The 22096-nt window shown below is 55.6% G+C and overlaps 2 protein-coding genes across 2 annotated transcripts; both read right to left on the bottom strand.

Moving 5' to 3' along the window:
- Nucleotides 1–283: 283 nt before the first annotated feature.
- On the bottom strand, nucleotides 284–2220 carry LOC127576859 (calcium homeostasis modulator protein 3-like). The gene is made up of 3 exons (XM_052027664.1): nucleotides 1689–2220; nucleotides 1419–1531; nucleotides 284–562 (listed from the first exon to the last, which is right to left on the bottom strand). The coding sequence occupies exons 1-3, from the start codon at nucleotides 2218–2220 to the stop codon at nucleotides 284–286; spliced, it is 924 nt and encodes a 307-aa protein (XP_051883624.1).
- A 5669-nt stretch (nucleotides 2221–7889) lies between these two features.
- LOC127576426 (gamma-glutamyl hydrolase-like) lies at nucleotides 7890–20529 on the bottom strand. The gene is given in 11 exon segments (XM_052026946.1): nucleotides 7890–8416; nucleotides 12113–12251; nucleotides 13986–14078; nucleotides 14528–14581; nucleotides 14583–14635; nucleotides 15389–15527; nucleotides 16450–16534; nucleotides 17480–17530; nucleotides 18482–18593; nucleotides 19347–19378; nucleotides 19846–20529. Coding segments are annotated over 10 exon segments (750 nt in total). The 5' UTR covers nucleotides 19863–20529; the 3' UTR covers nucleotides 7890–8416; nucleotides 12113–12137.
- Between the last annotated feature and the right edge of the window lie 1567 nt (nucleotides 20530–22096).

Below are 22096 nucleotides of genomic sequence, written 5' to 3'. Positions count from 1 at the left end.
TGCACCCGCACCGGACGTCCCGTGCTGAGACTTGCCCTGGCCCAGGACGGGGTGGAGGACAGAGTTGGCCAGATGGCCGATCTCTGGGGTTGGGGGGGGGGGGGGGTGGTGGTGGGAGGGAGGAGAAGAAGTGGGAGGGGGAAGGCTGCCGTCTAAACCTGGGTGTGTCTGCCACCGCCTTCTGGCGGGCGGGGTGAGAGCCCCCCGACCCCGGCTGTCTGCCCGCCGGCTGCCCCAATGGCCAGTGGCGGCCTGGCGTCGTTCCATCGCTGAAGGAGCAGGTTCAGCTGGTCTTTGTTGGTGATGCCGTGCAGATGCTCGGCCGCCTCTCCCCCCTCTCCCCCGGAGAACTCTGCGCACTGAGGAAGAATTGGCTGACGCTCCGCTGCGCCAACGCCTGGGCATGTTCCAGGCACATGTCCTCGAAGACCTTCTGCTCCAGGTCCAGGTAGTTGCCCCAGTACCAGCTCTGCAGGAAGCTGTCGTGTGGGGAGCACGGCCTCAGGGAGCGAGCGAAGAAAGCCCACAAGATCAGCAGGAACAGGGTGGTCCAGCCCAGAGCCTGAGGACACAGACAACAAGTACAGTGCGGGGGGAGCGGAGCCCGGAGGCCACTGAACCCTGCTGTCCCTTGTGACCTTGCACTCGCCCAGTCACCCTCACCAACCCAATCCCAGACCCTCCGACCACAGCGGGTGGTCCACGGACCACCAGCTTCACCACTGGGCAGCAGCCGGAGGGGCTGAAGGGCCGTCCCATCTCCAGCTCCCCCGTGAGAAGTGTCCGGTGCCGGGGAGGGGGGTGAGGGGGAGGCGCGGGAGGGGGGAGGCAGGGGGGTAGATGTGGTCCCACCGACACTCTGCCCCTACACACCTCCCACCCCTGTTGGATCAGGCAGTGGCTCCAAGATCCCAGCGACCGGTCTCCGCACCATCTGTCCGTCGCCTTAGAGTCGGAGAGTCACAGAGTCACTGACTCTGAAACTGGCCCTTCGGCCCAACTCGACCATGCCGACCAGTTGTCTACCTGAGCCAGTCCCATTTGAGCGCGGTTAGCCCACTTCCCTCCAAACCTTTCCCGTCCATGGACCTGTCCGAGTGTCTCAAACATTGTGATTGTCCCCACTTCACCCACTTCCTCTGGCAGCTCGTTCCACACACCCACCCCCTCTGGGTGAAGTTGCCCTCGGGTCCCCTTAAATCTTTCCCCACTCACCTGAAACCAATAGTTTTAGACTCCCCTCCCCTGGGGAATAGACTGATCACCCACCCTATCTCCGCCCCTCATGATTTTACAAACTTCTACAAGGTCGCCCCTCAGCCTCCTTCGCTCCAGCGACACAGTCCCTGCCCACCCAGTCTCCCCCTGTAACTGAAGCCCTGCAGCCCCGGTAACATCCCGGTGAGTCTGTTCTGCACCTTCTCCAGCCCGCGGCTCCCAGATCCCCCCGGACCTTGGAATCTCCCCGGATCTTTCTGCTCCAGGGAGGAGACCCCGGTCTCTGCACCGCCTCGGCCCCGGCACCGCTGAGCTGCAGAGAAAGAGAACGGCCAAGGGACCAGCAGGGCCCCGTGGGCAGAAGGGCCTGTGTGCCACAGCGTTTACCCCGGGTCCCTCCCTCCGTCCCCTCCCCTCCCCGGTGTGATGGCGAGAGCGGCTGCCTTACCTGGGAGACGGTGCGCAGGTACCTGTAGGCCACCTTCCTGGGGAAGGGCGGGGGTCGGGCCAGGGTCCCGGGGGCGAGGTCTCTGCAGGGAACGCGCGCCAGGGCGGCGCGCAGCTCGGCCTCGGGGTAGCCGCTGACATTGGCGAAGCGGCCGGGTTCCAGGTAGGTGGCGAGGGGCAGGCCACGCACTTACCGTCCAGCAGGGCAACGATGATCCAGGCGGCCGGGGGCAGCGCGGCGCCCCGCACCACGCCGAGCAGCAGGTAGCGCAGAGCCGCCCGGTCCCGGGGCCGGCCGCCCTCCGGCCGCCGCCACTCCCGCAGCAGCAGCAGCCAGCGCCGGTTGAGGGCGACGCCGCAGAGGAAGAGGGTGGCGGCGGGGAGCAGCAGCATCGACGCCCCGTACAGCGCGTTGTAGCCCGGCACACACGGGCAGCGGAGGGGCAGCGCACTGTACAGCCGCACGCTCGCCAGGGCCAGCACCCCGCACATCCCGTTCATCACCGACTCCGAGTTGGACCGGAAGCTGCGGAGGGCGGCGACAAGGCGATCCATAGCTCCCGCGCTTCGGCCGGTGCTCCGGGCTGCTGCTTCATCGGAAGCGGCAGCCGGCACTGGACAGGTGTGGGCGGTCACGTGTCAGAGGGCAGGTGTGAGCGGTCACGTGTGAGTGGGCAGGTGTGAGTGGGCAGGTGTGAGAGGGCGGGTGTGAGTGGGCAGGTGTGAGAGGGCGGGTGTGAGTGGGCAGGTGTGAGTGGGCAGGTGTGAGTGGGCAGGTGTGAGTGGGCAGGTGTGAGAGGGCGGGTGTGAGTGGGCAGGTGTGAGAGGGCGGGTGTGAGTGGGCAGGTGTGAGTGACCAGGTGTAGGTGGTCAGGTGTGAGTGGGCAGGTGTAGGTGGTCAGGTGTGAGAGAGCAGGTGTGTGGTCAGGTGTGAGAGGGCGGGTGTGTGTTCAGGTGTGAGTGGGCAGGTGTGTGTTCAGGTGTGAGAGGGCGGGTGTGAGTGGGCAGGTGTGAGTGACCAGGTGTAGGTGGTCAGGTGTGAGTGGGCAGGTGTAGGTGGTCAGGTGTGAGTGGGCAGGTGTGAGTGGGCAGGTGTGTGTTCAGGTGTGAGAGGGCGGGTGTGAGTGGGCAGGTGTGAGTGGGCAGGTGTAGGTGGTCAGGTGTGAGTGACCAGGTGTAGGTGGTCAGGTGTGAGTGGGCGGGTGTGAGTGGGCAGGTGTGTGTCCAGGTGTGAGTGGGCGGGTGTGAGTGGGCGGGTGTGAGTGGGCAAAGACTCCACAGCACCCACCCCAGACATTCTCTCTTCTCCCCCCCCCCCCCCCCCACTGGGCAAAAGATACAGGACCCTGAGGGCACGTCCCACCAGCCTCGAGGACAGCTTCTACCCCACTGTGATAAGACAATTGAACGGTTCCCTAGTACGATAAGATGGACTCTCGACCTCACAATCTACCTCGTTATGACCTTGCACCTTGTTGTCTGCCTGCACTGCACTTTCTCTGTGAGACTTTATTCTGTTATTGTTTTCCCTTGTACAACCTCGATGTACCGATGTGATGAAATGATCTGTATGGATGGCAGGCACAGCAAAGTTTTTCACTGAACCTCTGTACATGGGACAATACTAAACCAATTTACCGATTCTTGTTACCAGTGCCGGACTCTGATCAGTAGAGGAGGTGAGAATGGGAACCAGTAGGTGAGAGGTGAAGAGAAGATGGAACCAGAACCAGATGGGTGGTGGGGATTGGGATGGGTGGGTGGGGGGTGGTGGGGGATTGGGATGGGGTGGGGGTGGGGGTGGGGATGGGTGGGGTGGTGGAGGTTGGGATGGGGGGTGGGGGGGTGGGGTGGTTGGTGGGTGGTGGGAGCTGGTGGTTGAAATATGTGGATAGCAGGTGGGTGGAACTGGGAGGGGCACAGAAAAGGGTGATGGGGGCTTGTTGGGGGGGGAGTTGTGGGGAAAATGGACAAAAACAGGAGACTGGGAGAGGGTCAGAAAGGAGTGGGCGGAGAAAACCGGAGGTGAAGGTTACCCGAAACTGGAGACTTCAATGTTCATTCATTGTGTTGTAAACCGCCCGGGGGAACGCGAGGTTCTGTTCCTCTAGTTTGTGTTGGACCTCCCCCTGGCAGTGGACAAGGCTGAGGACGGACAGGTGGGTGTGGGAATGGGAAGGGGAGTTTAAATTGCATAGAACTGGGAGCTCGGGATGGCCATTACAGACAGAGTGCAGGTGGTCACCTCGACTGCGCTTGGTCCCACCGAGGAGGTCACATCGGGAGCACCAAGTGCAGTGGATGAGGTTGGGGGATGTGCAGGTGAGTCTCTGCCTCACCTGGAAGGGCTACTGATGTCCCTGGGTGGTGGAGAGGGAGGAGGGACTTTGGCACTTTGGACCTCAAAGACATCACTTACAAATCTAACACAGCGTCTCTCAAAGTGGCCGCTCCAAAGTGGCGGCTACGCTATCACCTGCCTCTCTTTTGCTCTGACCTGACCTAATCCTGGTTCTGATCTTAACGGCTACTTTTTTTAAACAACTCCTTACCTGCAAAACAACTTACAAATGGTGCTGGCTCCTCTTCTCTGCTGCTGACGCTGCTGGGAATCTAAAACAAGAAGTCCTTACCTGCAAAACAACTTACAAATGGTGCTGGCTCCTCTTCTCTGCTGCTGACGCTGCTGGGAATCTAAAACAAGAAGTCCTTACCTGCAAAACTTCTTGCAGACTTTGCATCGATTTCCATGCCTTTTGCTTTGACTATTTTACATTCCCATCTTTAGTTTCTGTCCTTAGTTCTATTTCTCCAGCTAAAAGGAAGCATATGGAAGGTTTAGGAAGCTAAAATCAAACAGACTCCTTGAGGATAATAAAGAAGCCAGAAAAGAACTCAAGAAGGGGATTAGGAAAGCCAGGAGAGGCCATGAAGTGTTGTTGGCGAGTAGGATTCAGGAGAATCCAAAGGCATTCTATACATACATCAGGAGCAAGAGGATAACTAGGGAGGGGGTAGGACCACTCAAGGATAAAGGAGGGAACATGTGCTTGAAAGTGGAGGAGGTGGGTGAGGTCCTTAATGAGTACTTTGCATCAGAATTTACTAAGATGAGGACAGGGAGATCAGTGCGGAACATGCTAATATGCTGGGGCATTTCGAGATAAAGGACGAGGTCATGTTGGGTGTCTTAAAGAGCATTAAGGTGGATAAGTCCCCAGGGCCTAATGGGATATACCCCAGGTTATTGAGAGGCAAGAGATAAGATTGGGGGCTTGACCAATGTCTTCATGTCCTCTCTAGCCACAGGCGAGGTCCCAGAGGACTGACGAGTATCTAATGTTGTCCCATTATTTAAGAAGGGAAACAGGGATAATCCTGGTAACTATAGACCGGTGAGTCTCCTGTCAGTGGGAGGCAAGTTACTGGAGAGGATTCTTCAGGATAGGATTTATGAGCATTTGGAAAACCACAGCCTAATTAGGGACAGTCAGCATGGCTTTATATAGGGCAAGTTAAGCCTTACTAACTTGATTAATTTTTTTTGACAAAGTGACAAGGATTATTGATGAAGGTAGAGCTGTGGATGTTGTCTACATGAATTTTAGTAAGGTGTTTGACAAGGTCTCTCATGGGAGGCTCATCCAGGTTAAGGTGCATGGGATCCAGGGTGAATTGACCATTTGGATTCAGAACTGGCTTGCCCATCGAAGACAGAGGGTAGTGGTCAATGGGACTTATTCTGGCTGGAGGTCTGTGACTGGTGGTATCCCACAGGAATCTGTACTGTGACCTCTGCTGTGATGTGCATAAACTTGGATGAAAATGTGGATGGGTGGGTTAGGAAGATTACAGACGATACAAAGATTGGTGGTGTTGTGGATAGTGTAGAAGACTGGCAAAGGATACAGTGGGATACAGATCAGTTGCAGATATGGGCAGAGAAATGGCAGATGGAGTTTAACCCCGGCCAAATGTGGTGTTGCACCTTGGGAGATCAAATGTAAAGAGACGGTACACTGTTAATGGCAAGACCCTTAACAGTGTTGATGAGTAGAGGGATCTTGGGGTCCAAGTTCATAGCTCCCTGAAAGTTGCTGCACAGTTTGATCGGGTGGTAAAGAAGGCCTAGGGCATGCTTACCTTCATTAGTCGAGGCATTGGGTTCAAGAGTCGATAAGTTATGTTGCAGCTTTATAAAACTCTGGTTAGGCCGCATCTGGAGTATTCAGTTCTGGTTACCCCATTCTAGGAAGGATGTGGAGGCTTTGGAGAGGGTGCAGAACAGGTTTACCAGGATGCTGCCTGGAATAGAGGCATGTGCTATGAGGAGAGTTTGGACAAACTTGGGTTGTTTTCTCAGGAGTGTCAGAGGCTGAGGGGAGACCTGATAGAGGTTTATAAGATTATGAGAGGCACAGATAGAGTAGACAGCTGGTAGCTTTTTCCCAGGGTCAAAATATCGAATACTAGAGGTGGAGATTTAAGGTGAGGGGCGTAAATTCAAAGGAGATGTGTAGGGCATGTTTCTTACACAGAGAGTGTTGGGTGCCTGGAATGCGCTGCCAGGGGTGGGGGTGGAGGTGGAGGCAGATACGATAGGGGCATTTAAGAGACTCTTGGATAGACACATGAATGTGCAGAGAATGGAGGGATGTGGGACACTTGTGTAGGAGAAGGGATTAGTTTAGTTAGGCATTTAATTACTAGTTTAATTAGTTCAGCACAACATTGTGGGCCGGAGGGCCTGTTCCTGTGCTGTATTGTTCTATGTTCTATTCCCAATCCATAGAACATATAATATAGAACACCAAGATATCGATAGGGGAATACTGCTGACTGACAGTACATGCTGAAGGGCGCAGGTCCGGCTAATGCAAAGGTTCTGTGGGGAGGATCTGCAGTCTCAGCTCCTCCTGCCACTACTGCCTGGGGGTTGAGCCCTGAGTAGAAGCCTCTCGTCCCAGTAGGTAACGTGAGTGGCAATGGTGCTCTGTGCACAGAATGTGCTCACCATAAATGTACAGAACCCGTAACACTGTGAATGTAAGAAAGCCACGCGCTGTTTCTATATATATCTTTATGAATAAAGTTTATTTTTGAAGTAAAAAAATACACCTTTTGCCAGAGGCTGCCTGACCCACTGAGTTCCCGCGTGTTTTCAGTTCTTATGTTTACTTCAGGAATACTAGTTTCTCTCCAGGTTACCAATAGGGTCTGAACCCCCATCGCTGACCACCTCTCCTCACTTTGCCAGCATTAATCCAGTTGTCCCACTGTTCTTTGGACTTGTCAGCATGATGCAGTTTTCCCAAAGAATTATTACACATCCGTAATACAACTTCTGTCCAACTTCCTTTCATGCACATCTGGATCAGTGGTCTAATTCACAGAGTGTCTGATTGCTTTCTCACTCCTTTTCTGTATGATTTTTCTTCCCTTTTTCTAACATCTTATCATTTAATTCTAGATTTCTTGAGTTACTCAAATTTAAGTTCCCCAGGGATTGCGGTGGCCCTTAAACCCCTGTCTCTGGATCAGTGGACCAGACCTCTGGGCACTCATTAGTAACTTACCTACCACACCGTCACCGGACAGCTTGTTCTTGCTCTCCCGGACTCCACTAAAACTCCCACTGTTGGTCTGGATCTCTGACATTAAATGTTTCCCAAGATCCCATCTGATTAAAATCAGCTTTTGTCCAAATTATTCCTTTTGTTCTAGTCTCATTTTTGCCTTCTCAAACTCTACGTTGTGATCACTGTACCTTGTGGTCACTGGATGACACTCCGATTAATCCATGTAACTAACGTGTTCAACCACCCACATTCAACCCTGTCCTTTGTTGCACACAGCTGCACCATTTAAACCTGGTGCCATTCTCAGGTCTAAGAGGCTCTGAGGTTATGATGAGAGCCTGTGTCTCCTCTCCCTCTGGCCCCATTCAATTCTTGTACACGCCTACTCAGACCAAGGAGGCCTCCTCCATTCTGGTAGAAGTGACTAGTCCTCCGAGCCCCGAACAACATGCCTCCCTCACTGAATGTTAAAAAATCAGCTGGCAAGTTATGGGATCTTGCTGTGCCAAAACAGCATGCTGCATCTTGCTCATGTAAAGAGCAGTTGTGGCCCAAGTATTTGGTTGTGTGGGGCTTGCTTGGAGGGTGGGATCAGTAAACAAGTCTCTGTTACAGACAGAATTCCGAGGTTTATGGGAGACCAGGGACAGAAAGATGGTTGAATGTTGCCCACACACCCTGCCGAACCTGCCCCCTGCCCTGTCACCCATCTCAACCACCATCTGTACAAGGTTCTGAGAGCTTCCACATTCCTGCACAGAAACCCTGGCGACGTGGATGGGACTTGACTGTGATGCCCGCACAGCTGAGCTTCTCGTCTGCACTCAAGAGTTCCAGATCAATGATCTCGCATCAGAACCGATGGAAGGTCATTAACACAAAGCACGTGACCCCTTCTTCCACAGGGGCTGGCTTCTTGGCTGAGTATTCCCAGGTTTATAGATCGCCAGCACCTGCAGGATTTTGTGGCTGGAAGACATTGTGTGGACAGGACAGAAGCTTCACATCACCCATGCGGTCTGCAGGGTACAAACTCAGTCAGTTACCCACAGCAGGTCAGTCAAAGAGGTAGACGCTTCGGAAAGAGCTCCTGTCCCATGTAGGCGTGTGTCGATCAATGAGGACAGATTCTTCCTCTTCCTTATTCTCAAACTGGTGAAAATTTCTCCTGGCTGTTGAGACAACATAACAGGTTCAAAAGGGAGAGAGGAACAGGGTGAGTGGCTAGAAGCAGCCTGAAACCACAGAGGAACAACAGGTTGGGAGCTCGATGCACAGGGTAACCATGGGCAGTCAGCACAGACTGAAGTAACTCTGGATTTTAAGGAGGTAACAGGGGAGGTCAACGAAGCCACAGCAATTGGTGAAGTCCGCATGGCCACCGGAGAAGTGTTGACAAAGTTCCATGTCACAGATTGATCAGGAAGGTAGTGGCCCAGGGGAGCCAGGGAAAGTGGTAACTTGGATGGAATTCTCAGCGGGGGAAGGATAGCCGTGGCAGGAGGGCGGGGAGCGGGGGGGTTCGGCAGGGCTGGAACTTGGACCCTTGCTTTTTCTGATATGTTTCAATGATTTGGACTTTAATGTAGGGACCATGATTGAGAAGTTTGCTGGCGATGTCTGACAGTGAGGAAGAATGTTCCAGACTGCAGGAGATGTGGATCAGTGGGTCAGGTGGAATTCCGTCCAGGGAAGTGTGAGGTGATACAAACAACCTGCGGGAGCAGCGATAAATGGTGGAAGGACACAGGGATCAGAGTCTGAATTCTCGTGTCCCTGCATTCGGTAGAGTGCGTGGATAGGTTGGTCAAGAAGGTGAAGATACTTGCCTTCATTGGCTGAGACAGAGAGCACAAGAGGTGGGAGGTACTGCATGTTGGGAAGTCATATAGGGGTAGGACATACAGTGAATGGCAGGGCAGTGAGGAACGTTTGATCAACTGAGGGACACAGAACATGGAACAGTACAGCACAGGTACAGGACTTTCAGCCCATCGTGTCTGCCCAGCTATGAAGCAAATCTAATTAATCCCACCCGGCTGCACGTGGTCTGTGTCCCTCCATTCCTGCCTGTTCATCTGTCTGTCAAAATGCTGCTTAAACATTGCCGTCAATCTTCTCACACCACCTCCCATGGCAGCGAGTTCCAGGCACCCACCACTCTGTGTAAAACACTTGCCCCACACATCTTCTTTAAACTGCCCCCCTCTCATGTTAAACCTAGTCTTTGACATTTCCACACTGGCAAAAGGAGTCTTCGACGATCTACCCTTTCTCTGCCGTTTATAATATTAAGTAGTCCTAACATCTCCCCTCAGCATCTGATGCACCATGACAATAGATGCTGGTCTCTCCTCTAATGTCCACAACCCCTAGGTAGATGAAAGAGGTGTAGATGTTTACCAGATGGGCTCAGGCCTGGGGGACCTCCCCGTGGAGAATCTAGGATTGTCCATAGAGCAGGGGGCTTGAAATCATGAAGACCTTCGATAAGTAGGGAGAAATTGCCTCCCACAGCAAGAGGGTCATTGCCCAGAAGATGCAGATTGAGGAGGCTGGGGAATGGACGGGGGGGGGGGCGCAGACTGGAGATCGTTGTGAGTTGCTGCAGTCTGGGACACACTGCTGAGAGGATGGTGGGACAATGGGAACGGGATAAATACTCAGAGCAGAGCTACCTAGGGGAATTTCTTCTGAAGAGATAGTCCAGCACAATGGGCTGAATGACCTCCTCTTTTGCTACAAGATAGGATCTGTGTGTTTCTACTACATTCAAGATGAACAGATCACATACTGACACTGAGGGCACAGAGGGAAGCCATTCAGCCCAAAGAGTCCACACTGAGAATAATTATTTCGGTGTCTCCCACTAATCCTTTTCCTTGTCTCTCCTCCACTCACCAAAGGCGAGGGTGTAACCAGGGACAGAGTAGACTTGTTGGGGACCAGAGGGACAGTCTGTGTGTGGAGCTGGAAGATGTAGGCAAGGTCTTAAATGAATACTTCCCATCTGTGTTCACATGGTGGCTGGAGAACTCTGTGAAAGTTGGTGGAATTCTAGTACACATTATCTTTAAAACGAGGTAGGTATTAGGTGTTTAAAGGCTGATGAGGTGTATCCCCAGCCCACCGTGAGAGGCAAGGAGGAGATCCCTGGGACTCTGACAGGGATTTTTAAATCTTCTCTGAAGACAGGTGAGGTGTGAAGTGACGAAAGGACAGTAAATTTAGTAACTTTATTCAAGAAAGGCAGCAGGAATAAACCAGGTAATTACAGGCCTGTGAGTTTAACTTAGGGAAGTTATTGGGAAAAAAATCAGAGGGACAGGACTAATCTACATTTGGGCAGGCTGGGATTAATCAAAGACTCAGCAATGGTTTCATCAGGAAGGACTGTTTGACCAATTTGACTGAATTTTTCAAAGATAACAAAATATATTGCTGAGATTGGTGTGGACTGTAATGGACTGCAGTAAGGCCTTTGACAAGGTCTCACATGGGAAACTTCCAAAGGGTTTGAGCCCATGGGATCCAGAGGAAATTGGCAAATTGGATCTAAAACTGGCTTGGTAATAAAAGGCAGTGTGACGGTGTGGGTTGCTTTTGTGATTAGAAGTCTGTGACCAACGGTGTACACAGGGATCGGTACTGGGACCCTTGCTGTTTGTCACATACAATAACATTTGGGTATGAATATAGTTTGCAGATGACATGAAAATTGGTAGTATTGTTGATAGTGGAGGATGGTCCTCAGCTATGGTACAATATTGATCATTTGGTGAAATGCGCAGGGTAATGGCAGATGGAATTTAATCCTGACAAGTGCAGGTTGATACACTTGTGGAGAATGGTAGGGCCCTAAGGATTGTTGACAAACATTGAGGCACATGTCCAAGGATCCCCGGAGCTGACAGCATGGCAGTAAACTTGAGTTTATTGTCATGTGCACAAGTACGGAGGTACAGGTACAGTGAAAAAACTTGCCTGCAGCAGCATCACAAGGCACGTAGGTACAGGCAACACAGGTAGGTACAGATGTAGGTACAGACGACACACAACATAAATTATATGTAAATTATACGTAAATTATACAAGACAGTGAAGAGAAAAAAAGACAGTGCAAAACAAGATATTAATGCACAATCAGAGATGAGTCCACGGCAGTGCGAGAGGTGGTGCGGTAGTTTTCCGTTGCTGAGGTATGGTTAGGGTTGTGCAGGTCGGTTCAAGAACCTGATGGTTGTAGGGATTTAGCTGTTCCTGAACCTGGTGATGTGGGGACTTCAGGCTTCTGTACAGAAGGCGGCATAAAGGATACTTGATTAGTCAGGGCACAGAATGTCAGAGCAGGTGGTTTATGGTGCAGCTTTATGAAACATCTGTTGTACTGCAGCTGGAGCACTGGGTGCAGGTCTGGTCACCTCACTGTAGGAAGGATGTGACTGCACTGGACACGGTGCAGGGGATGTTCAGCAGGATGTTGCCTGGGGTGGAGGAGGAGACTGGAGAGGCTGGGTTTATTTTCCTTGAAGCTGGGGTGGGGAGGGGGGGGAGACTGGGGGAGGGGGCTGGGGGGGTCTGTGGTGTCTATGAGTTTAGAGACAGATTACAACTGGGGTAATCTTTACCCTTCAGAAGCGGGTTGGCCAAATCCTATTTTCTGCCCTCTGCCTCCCCCACTACTGATGAAGAGTGACTCACCACTGGTGGAGGGCTCCACAGGCCGAGGGGTGCGCTTGTCTGCTGACTGGGGACCCCGTCAGGAGGCTGCCAGTGGGGATGATGCCCCCCCCCCACTCGGCCTCTCCTCCCTCCTCCCACTGGTACTGCAGGTTACGTGAGATCCGCAGGGGGTTCTGCAGACGTACCTTCATTGACGAAGAACTCAGCCATTCAGGTAGGACATCCTGACTCCCAGGGGACAGTGTGGGGCATCCAAGCTTTCCTCCCAAAAATATCGGTTCGCTTCCGGATGCCACTGGGTGCCGTAAATCGGATATCGGAACGCTGCAAAAGAGAGGAAAGTGGCTCAGTTGTGGATCATTGGGGCAGGTGTCACAGGGTGTGTGTGGGGCAGGGTGTCACAGGGTGTGTGTGGGGCAGGGTGGGTGTGGGGCAGGGTGTGTCAGGGTGTGTGTGGGGCAGGGTGGGTGTGGGGCAGGGTGTCAGAGTGGGTGTGGGGACAGGGTGTCACAGGGTGTGGGGCAGGGTGTCACAGGGTGGGTGTGGGGCAGATGGGTGCGGGGCAGGGTGTCACAGGGTGGATGTGGGACAGGGTGTCACAGGGGTGCGGGGCAGGGTGGGTGTGGGGATAGGGTGTCACAGGGTGGGTGTGGGACAGGGTGTCACAGGGTGTGGGGATGGTGTCACAGGGTGGGTGCGGGGACAGGGAGTCACAGGGTGGGTGCGGGGGCTGGTTGGGTGTGGGGACAGGGTGTCACAGGGTGGGTGCGGGGCAGGTTGGGTGTGGGGACAGGGTGTCACAGGGTGGGTGCGGGGCAGGGTGTCACAGGGTGGATGTGGGACAGGGTGTCACAGGGGTGCGGGGCAGGGTGGGTGTGGGGATAGGGTGTCACAGGGTGGGTGTGGGACAGGGTGTCACAGGGGTGCGGGGCAGGGTGTCACAGGGTGGGTGCGGGGCAGGGTGTCAGTGGGCATTGAGTGTGGTGAGAGGTGATGAGTCCCTCTGCTGGGGTTGGCAGTAACTCAGCTGTGGGGCGTGTCCCGCAGTGGGGTGAGCTTTGGGCTCACGGGATGCACCACACCAGCACATGAGAACACGTACCACCTTTAGCGGAATGGAGTTGACGACATAATATTGTTCTGTTTCTACTGAGAAATTTTAGTCCCATTTTTTGTTTCCGTTTTTTTTCTTTCGTTTAGTTTGGTTTGAAATATTGTTTATAGTTTTTCTTATGTTTTGGGGATTTTTTTTCTTTTATATTTTATAATAAATCCTTTTATATTATATTCATTCACCAACAGATCGTTGGATCCACATATTTTTATAATACTGTATGTTCTTTATGATTATCCATGTCATGATCGTTCTCCTGATCTCTGTGTATTACATGTATAAACATTGATATTTAATCTGCAGTAATTTGAAGAACACGCCACCCCGAGGCTGAGGGACAGCTTCTGCCCGCTGTTATCAGACTCTTGAACGGGCCTCTCATACACTAGAGATGGACTCTTGATCTACCTCGTTATGACCCTGCACCTTAGTGTCTGCCTGCACTTTCTCTGTAGCTGCGGCACTTTACTCTGCATTGTTTCACTGCCTCCATGTACTGATGTGTGCAATGATCTGTCCGGGTGGCACCCAGACAGAAACTTTTTCCTGTATCTCGGTACAGATAATAATCAGCTGATGTCATTCCAGTTCCGATTGATTTCAGCGCGCCCGGGTCCCCCCCCCCCCCCCCCCCCCACAAACCCTGTGACCACCCCAGGGGTCCAGCTCCGACCAGGGCACCAGAAGGAACGGGATGTTGCTCAGGACCACCTCGCAGCTGATCCGGGAGGCCTCGCCCTCCGCAGCTGGACTTTACCCCCCGGCCCCCACCACAGCCCCCGTCCCCCCACCAAGCTGATCTCAGACTTGGGGGGGGGTGGTCAGCGGTCCTCCACAGTACTGTCAGGGACGGGTGGCCAGGAGCCTCTGGGGTGTTGGGTCAGGGACGGGCTGGGGGGGGGGGGGGTCCCTGAGCTGGTGACCCCTCCCCTGCCTCTCCCTACCTTCCATGGTCGAGACAAGGTGACTCCCTGCCGGTCGGCGCTGGTGCTGACCAGTCTGTAGAACGAGCGCAACTTCTCATTCGCTTCGAAGGCCTAAAATCAACGCTCACGTTAGTCCGTCGGGAGAATGAGCCTCGGCTCCACCCCCCCCACCCTGACACACTCGCCCCGGGTCCTGGACTCATCCTCATCCCCCCGTCCCGCTCACTCCCAGTCCCCAGCCCCGCCCCACAGCCCCCCAGTCCCCAGATCCGCCTCACTCTCCACTCTCATCACCCACCTCCCCTCAAACTGCTCTCCTTCTCTCCATCTCCCTCTGCCCTTAGTCCGGGCACAATCCCGACCCTCACCTCCTCTACATACACTCCTCCTGCCTCACACCGCACCTCAGGCCGTCCCACACCACTTCCCAGCCTCTCTCCCCACCATCTGCCCCGCCCCACTCACTCCCCCCCCCCCCCACGCTCCCCAACCTCTCTCCACCGGCCCACCCACACTCCGTGCCCCACTCCCCACCCACTCCCCCCTCCGCCGCCACTTGCCTGCAGCGTGACGCTGTACTTGTGGAAGTTTCCGGTCAGCGGTTTTTCCGACAAAAACTCTCAGCATCTCCGGGGAGAAATCTCGGAACATTTTACACCACTTCGTTTCTGAAAAGTAACGAGACTGGAGTCAGTGGTGGGGGGTAGAGGGGGAGGGGGGAGGGTGTAGGTGGCGGTGGGGGGTGGGAGGTCCGGTCAGTAGGTGGGGGAGAGGACAGTCCCGGTCAGTAGGTGGGGAGTGGGGGGGGAGATGCCGGTCAGTGGGTGGGGGAGAGGACGGTCCTGCTGTGCTCTTCACTATGAGCCTTTCCCTTTGATCTAATACAGTCGTTAACCTCTCGATAGCCTCAGGCAGGGGTGGGGATGGGGGTGAGCGGGGGAGAGGCTTCTTGCTCCGAATGTCCGGGCGTGAGAGGGATTTAATCTGGAGACCGTGTGGAGAGCGATTCTCCACACCGTGTGCAGGAGGAGTTAGTAGACGGATCCTGCGGTGAAGGGGTTGACGTGAGCGGAGGCTGATCCACCCTCCGTGGAGTGAAGGAGAATGAGAGGTGAAACTGGTTCTGAGGGAGGCGGGTGGGAAGATCCCGCTCCTGCCGGTGAAGCGCCCGGAACTGGACCCGTGTCCCGGACACCGGGGACTGAAGTTTCTGCTCTTCACCCAGAGGCGGTGAGTCCTCTGATGCGCAGTTTATCCGAGGCGGAAACCAGTGGGGCTGGGGTGAGGGAGCAGGAGGCGGATCCCAGAGAACGGGAATGGATCCAATGGGACTGGCCGAATGGCCTCTCCCGGGGCTGTTTCCCTTGTGCGATGTCCCGCCCCTCCCCCGTGGCCGGTGCGCTCCCCCCGACGCTCCCTACCCTCGGTGAAGTCCAGCGTTAGCGCCACTTTGCTGCTGTCCGTCCTGCTGAGCAGATTCTGGCCGGCGGTGAGCGCCGTCAGCAGCTGGTGCCCCAGGCACGTCCCCCACACCGGGAAGTAGTCGCCCTGGTCACAGGCCTGCGGCGGACAGAGAGGCGGAGGGGGCTCAGGTCCAGGTCCTGCGCCAGCCCCAGGGAGGGCCGACCGTTCCCCTCACCCCGGCACATCCACACCGGGTCCCCCTCGCCCGGTCCCCGTCCCCGTCCACACCGGGTCCCCTCACCCCGGGCCCGTCCCCGTCCCCGTCCACACCGGGTCCCCTCACCCTGGCCCATCCACACCGGGTCCCCTCACCCCGTCCCCGTCCCACACCGGGTCCCCTCACCCGGTCCCCGTCCCACACCGGGTCCCCTCACCCCGTCCCCGTCCCACACCGGGTCCCCTCACCCGGTCCCCGTCCCCGTCCACACCGGGTCCCCTCACCCGGTCCCCCGTCCCACACCGGGTCCCCTCACCCTGGCCCATCCACACCGGGTCCCCTCACCCTGGCCCCGTCCCACAACGGGTCCCCTCACCCCGGGCCCGTCCCCGTCCACACCGGGTCCCCTCGTTCTTTGTCCCCCCGACTGCCGGGTCTGGGACCGGACAGGCCGGGCGGGCCGCCGAGGTTGGATCGGGGGACTGGGGTCAGTAGCAGGGTAGGCGGACCGGGTTCACCGGCCTCACTCAGCCCTGCTGCAGGGTCTCGATCCCAAGGTCGATCACTTCTCACCCCCCACAGATGCTGCTCGACCCGCTGAGTCCCTCCTCAGATTCAGCAGACAGGGCTGCTGTCCGAGTGCTCGGCGGAGGGGGGTGGGGGGAGTTCGATGCAGATCGGCGGCCCGATCCCTTCCCCACGCTGCCTCAGCAGCGGATCGGTGCGCTGGTCTGGCCCTCACTGGACATTCTGGACTCTCAGCGGGGGTCCAGACCCCAGCCGCTCCCCCAGCCTGCAGTCTCAGACACTGGCAAACACAGCCCCCACCCACCCCACACCCCCACCCGACCGCTAACTGACCTCCAATGCCAGCCTGTAGAAGATCCCGGCCACCCGGGCGAACTCGGAGGTCTGCAGGTCCACGGCTCCTCCGGGGAGCAGGATCCTGGGGGAGAGGGGAGAGGGGATGGTCGGTGAGATGCCGCAACAGTGTACAGGACCTGTAATGTCAGGACCTGCACGGACAATCCGAGCGGGGACATTCTGAACACCGCTCCGCTGTGAGCAAATCAAACATCAATGTCGCCGCACTGAGCGACACCTGAGCCAGGTATGGCCAGAACCAGGTGTGGCCAGTCCCGGCTCAGAGAAAGAGGGTGTGGGGGGCTCCTCCTGGAAGGGCAGTCCGGAGCAGGAACGCTGTCCTCATGGGGAGGGCGTCGCTGACTGAATAGCTGGTGGGGTGTCTCAGCGACGGCTCCTGGGGCTGAGCGAATTCCTGTACCGCGGAACCAGCGCGCTGAAGCCATCAGCGGACACAGCGCAATCCCAGTCCGGGGGGACTTCTAGTTCAACTGTGTAAAAACACAGGCACGTCCCAGAGAGAGACAACCGGATAACTCCTCACACACACACACACACAGATACACACATACACAGACACACACACATACACCACCACCCCCACGACCACCAGCAGAGTCTTCAATACACAGGCTGGAAAGAGAGCGGCCCTGTGGCGTGGTGTGATGTGACGGGCAGTGGAGAGGTCCCAACACCAGGGGACCCTGCTCCTGCCACACTGCCTGGAGTACCGCGGGTTTTACCAGAGGGACGAGACACATGTCCGTGCCACCGTTGGGCTCAAAGACTTCCCGCGGGTCCTTCTGACCGGGGCAGCGTTAGGCGCAGCTGGTCGTCCTGTATCGGTATCCGTTCAGGACGCAAGGGCGGCAGGGGAGGGGTCCGTTGTTCAGAATGGAAAGACGTGGAGAGGGTCTAATGTCCCAGGACCCAGGTGGTTGGAGCGCCGTGCGGACACAGATGGAGCCGGGTGAGGGAGGGGGGAGCAGCTTCCCCGAGGGAGGGGAGCTGATGATCCAACACCTACCCGTTTATTGAGTAAAATATCTTCTCATATTCAGTCTCACTGAGATACAACCTGCAGAAAACAAGGAATGACTGTCAGTCACAGCCAATCAAAGCCCACCAATGTCAGACACAGTCTCAACCAACCCACACCTCCCAGCCAACCCGGTCCCAATCATCCCAACCTACAGCCCCTCTACCCCCCACCCCTCCCCCCCGCCCCACCAACCCAGCCCAGCTCTCAACTCATCTCAGAGCCCAACTGTAGGTTAATCCAGCCAACGACCCCCAACCTGCTCCCAGCCCAATGCCAATTCCCAAACCCGCCGCGCTCATCAACACCTCCAACCACAACCCTGGTGTTCCCACCAACTCTCAGTTCTACCGACATCCCACACAGCTTCTCAGTGAAGATCTTTTTATACAGTGATCTATATTGAGTCGCAGCAGCCAATTCCAAACGAACAAGGTCACGCCTCACCCTAACACCGACCCCAGATATAACCCAGACCATATAATCGATCACAGCCCTGAACCCAACCACCAGTTAGACTCGAGTCAATGGTTCACCGCCCGTGACTGGCAGAACGCGAGCGCCAGCTCTAACCCCACCCACACCAGCTCTGCCGCTTCACTGGAGTCAAAGAGTTATTGCTGAATCTCACTCATGAACCAATCCCAGCCGGGGTTTTCAAACTGGAGTGGGCGGAGGGGAGGGGAGGGGGGTGCCTCCCCCAACATTCGCACCCATCTCTCCCCGCTCCCCTGTCATTGTATCACCCCTCGCTTCCCTCACCCTCCAACTCCCTCCCTCCCACCCTCAGCCCTCAGTCCCTCACCCTCCCTCAGACCTCCGTGCCCTATCCCACCCCTCACTAACATAAAACCCAAACAACATATTTGACCCGACCTTTCCATCTCCTCAGCCTCTGCCCTATTCTTTGCAACCTTTGCCCTGCGACCCCACCCCACCACTGCAGGTTTAAGCCCAACCCCCGGTGAGAAGCCCTGAGCAGGAACTCACCTGATAACCGCCACTCTGCAGCCGGCCGACTCCAGGTACTTCACGTAGGAAGACGCCACGTAGGTCGCGGCCACCTCGGACAGGTCATCCACCGTGTGCTGTGCCAAGATCCCTGGGAGAGGAGGTGGGGAGGGGGGGGGGGGAATGAGGGCAAGAACCAGAGGGCCGGCATCTCACTGGCAAGATCCCCCCTCCCCCTCCCAGTGAGGGAGGCTGAGTCCCGGTCAAACCACACCGCCCCCCCCACACCCACCACCGACCCCCGTCCCCACTCCCCGGACAGATGGACAGAGGGAAAGGCAAAGGCCCAAGAACTTGTCTTGAGGCATGAAGCAGGCAAGACGCAATAAGTATTTACCAGGATTGTCCGAGAGCGGAGTGATTCTGCTCGGGGACATGTAAACGGCTCTTCCCCTGGACCAGAGAAAGCGGATCTGAAGGAGCTTTCAGATTATAACATTGACACAGACAGAAGGTTTCCACGTTGAGGGAAGAGCAAAATCAGGCGCTGATGTAAATCAAAATCAAATTACTGCAGATGCAGGAAATCTGAAATAAAACAAAATGCTGGAAACACTCAGCAGGTCGGCAGCGTCTGTGGAGAGTGAAACAGGTTGATGGTCCAACCGCTGGGCAGATGCAGGGATTCACCAACCCGAGAACAGACATCTCTCCTCGCCCGTCCTCAGACCTCGCCCCCTCTGCCCCAGGGGAACTGGTGTCACAGCTGCCTCAGGGATGTTGGATTATACCCCCATCATCCCCCCCACCAACCCAACCCACAGCCCCACCGCCTCCCCAACGGCCTCCCCCACCCCATCCCACCCAGGAGCATGAACTGGGCGAAGGTGCAAACATCACTCACCTATGATAGGCCGGTCATTCAGCGTTCTCGCCCTGTGGAGAGAGCAGAGGGTAAGTCTGGTGACACTGTGTGCGCCGGTGTGACCGGGGTCCGGCGCGCTGGAGCCGCCGAACTGACCATGGATGTGGACCCGCCTTCGGTGGATCCCTCCCGCACTCCAGAAACACGCACACACACTCACACACAGACACACAAACACACACACCCTCCCCAACCCTAACCCTCTCCCGACCCTGACCCTCTCCCCACCCCTGACCGTGGGTGAACCCACCCCATCACACCCCCTCAGTGCCGGAGTCCAATCTCTCCCTGTCGCCGAGCAATGTATCGCACCCCTCCACAGCCCATCCCCGACACATCCCCAGACAGCCCATGTCCCGGCGGTTCTGACGCCGTTCCGCCTGTAGTATACCCGGGGCAGCTGGTGAACACATTCCCCCACCAGTACCACTGCAGGGGGCACAGAGCACCCCAGGCCGGCCGGTCCCGAACCCCTCACCTGGCTTGTCCGTTCATGTCTGCGAACCGTCGCTGGGATAATCCGCTCCGAATGATCGTCTCTCAGCAAAGACGCTGCTTAAAAACCCGCCAAACCAGGGCACTCCCTGTTACATAACCGCCTGTGAAACCCCGCAACAAAACCCTGTTCACCGGACTCCGTGTGACCGCACACTTGTTACTGAGTGTGACGGCCCAGCGCGCTATTACTGAGTGTCACAAACAGCACACTATTACTGAGTGTGACAGCCCAGTGCACTATTACCGAGTGTGACAGCCCAGCACACTATTACTGTGCGGCAGCCCAGTGCACTATTACTGAGTGTGACAGCACACTTATCACTGAGTGTGACAGCCCAGCACACTTATTACTGAGTGTGACAGACAGGGCACTATTACTGAGTGTGACAGCCCACTATTACTGTGTGACAGACAGCACACTATTACTGAGTGTGACGGCCCAGCGCACTATTACTGAGTGTGACAGTGACACCAACACCGACCCCACCAGGTGTATCTGCCATCACCCCCTACTCCTGACACTGGCCCCCGAGCACCCTTTGCCCCAGTAGCCCACAGATCCGGGGTGGGACGGGGGGCTTCCACCCCACAGATTCAGGATTCACTAGAAATAAAATCTAGTAGTAAGAGCAGAAGTTGAGTCAACTCTGGGATCTGACCCGAGGGTAAAATGTCAGGTCAATGATCTTTTTATGATGTCAGTTGACGGACTCTCAGCTGTTTCGATGACTCATCGTCTGGAGCAGTCGCTCACGTTTCTGGAAATCACGCACAGCTTCTACTTCCTGAAAACGTTGGCATGTTGAAACTTCTGCTTTTGTCTCACAGACAGTTGTCAAAGGACAATCCAAAAGCAGCCTGCTGGGCCTCCTGGCTCAACCTCACTGGGTCAGGGCTCCAACACTGCATGAAGTGTGAGGGTCTCTGCTGCTCCTGCCTTTCAGACCCCACCACCCTGCGGGGAAAACACTTCCTCATCTCCCCTCCTACCCCTCCACCAATCAGTTTAAATCCCTGCCTCGTGGTTTTGCCCCCTCTGCCAAGGGGCATGTCCGGTCTGGGTACCCATACCCCTCATAGCTTTTCATACTTTAACAAAGTGTCTGCTCAGTCTCCTCTGTTCCAAAGGAAACAACCCCAGCCTCGTTGATCTTTCCCCACAGCTTCAAGTTGCTGGTCCCAGAGACATGGGTGTGAAGCTCCTCTCTCCTGACATCTCTCCTGTGCTGTGGAGACCAGGACTGTGCACAGTGCCCAAGCTGCGGCCCACCTTGTGCTGTTGACAGTCCCAGCAGAACCTCCCTGTTCTCATGTTCTGGCAGCTAATGTCCCAGTCAGCCGAACGTTGCCACACAGCCTACCTTTGTGGAAGAATTCTCCCTGAAAAATACCTTGGACTAGAAGCCCATCAGTCAGTGGTCAACGCGGAACGTCCTGCAAACTCTGCAGGACAAGGACTCGATGGATACTGTGGGGTGGTTCCCTGAGCAAACTGATCACATCATCTGGCAGAATGCCTCATCGCCTTCTTCATGTCCGTGTCACGGTTCATGCCCAGCAGCTGTAACAGGGGATTCTGATCTATGGGCTGTTTCCGGGGACACACACACCAAGACGGACATCAACTGCTGCTGGAAGGTCATCAACTCGGTGAAAGACGCCCTTTGGTCTGCCCCAAACCTATTGGTGTTGTAAGACAAGTTCGTAAGGTATCAAAGGGCAAGGACTCTGGACAGTCTTTGGAATTAAAGAGATTTATTCACAAAGGCAAACGCGGGACAGGATGAACGGGAATGAACGCACACTTACACACATGCACACGGGTGGATCGCGAACATGGGGGAAATAGCAACAAGGGTGAGATGCACACACACACACGCGCACACACAACACGCACGCGCACACACAACACGCACACACAACACACTGGATACAAACAAATCAAGGAAGAAACAATACGGTGCCTGCCACTGCAAGTGTCGGCTCTACGCTACCGGGAATCTACTTAGGATGCTCCTAACCCTTGTGGAAGTGCACACTCTTACCAGTGGTCTCTTCAGCGTTGTTTTACAATTACTGGAGCAATCAAAAGAGCGAGCCACGCACATGTGGCACTCTTTATAGTGCTGGAGGGCTGGATGGTCCAGCCCAGGTAATTCAAACAAGCCAATGGCTCAAGGTCAGGTACCAAGGTGTTTACAGAGGCCAATGGTCAAGGATGTGAACTAATG

Source organism: Pristis pectinata, chromosome 12 (genome assembly GCF_009764475.1).
Source record: "Pristis pectinata isolate sPriPec2 chromosome 12, sPriPec2.1.pri, whole genome shotgun sequence".
NCBI lineage: Eukaryota > Metazoa > Chordata > Chondrichthyes > Rhinopristiformes > Pristidae > Pristis > Pristis pectinata.
Note: the sequence above shows the minus strand (reverse complement) of the source record. Positions and strands in the feature narration are given on the sequence as shown.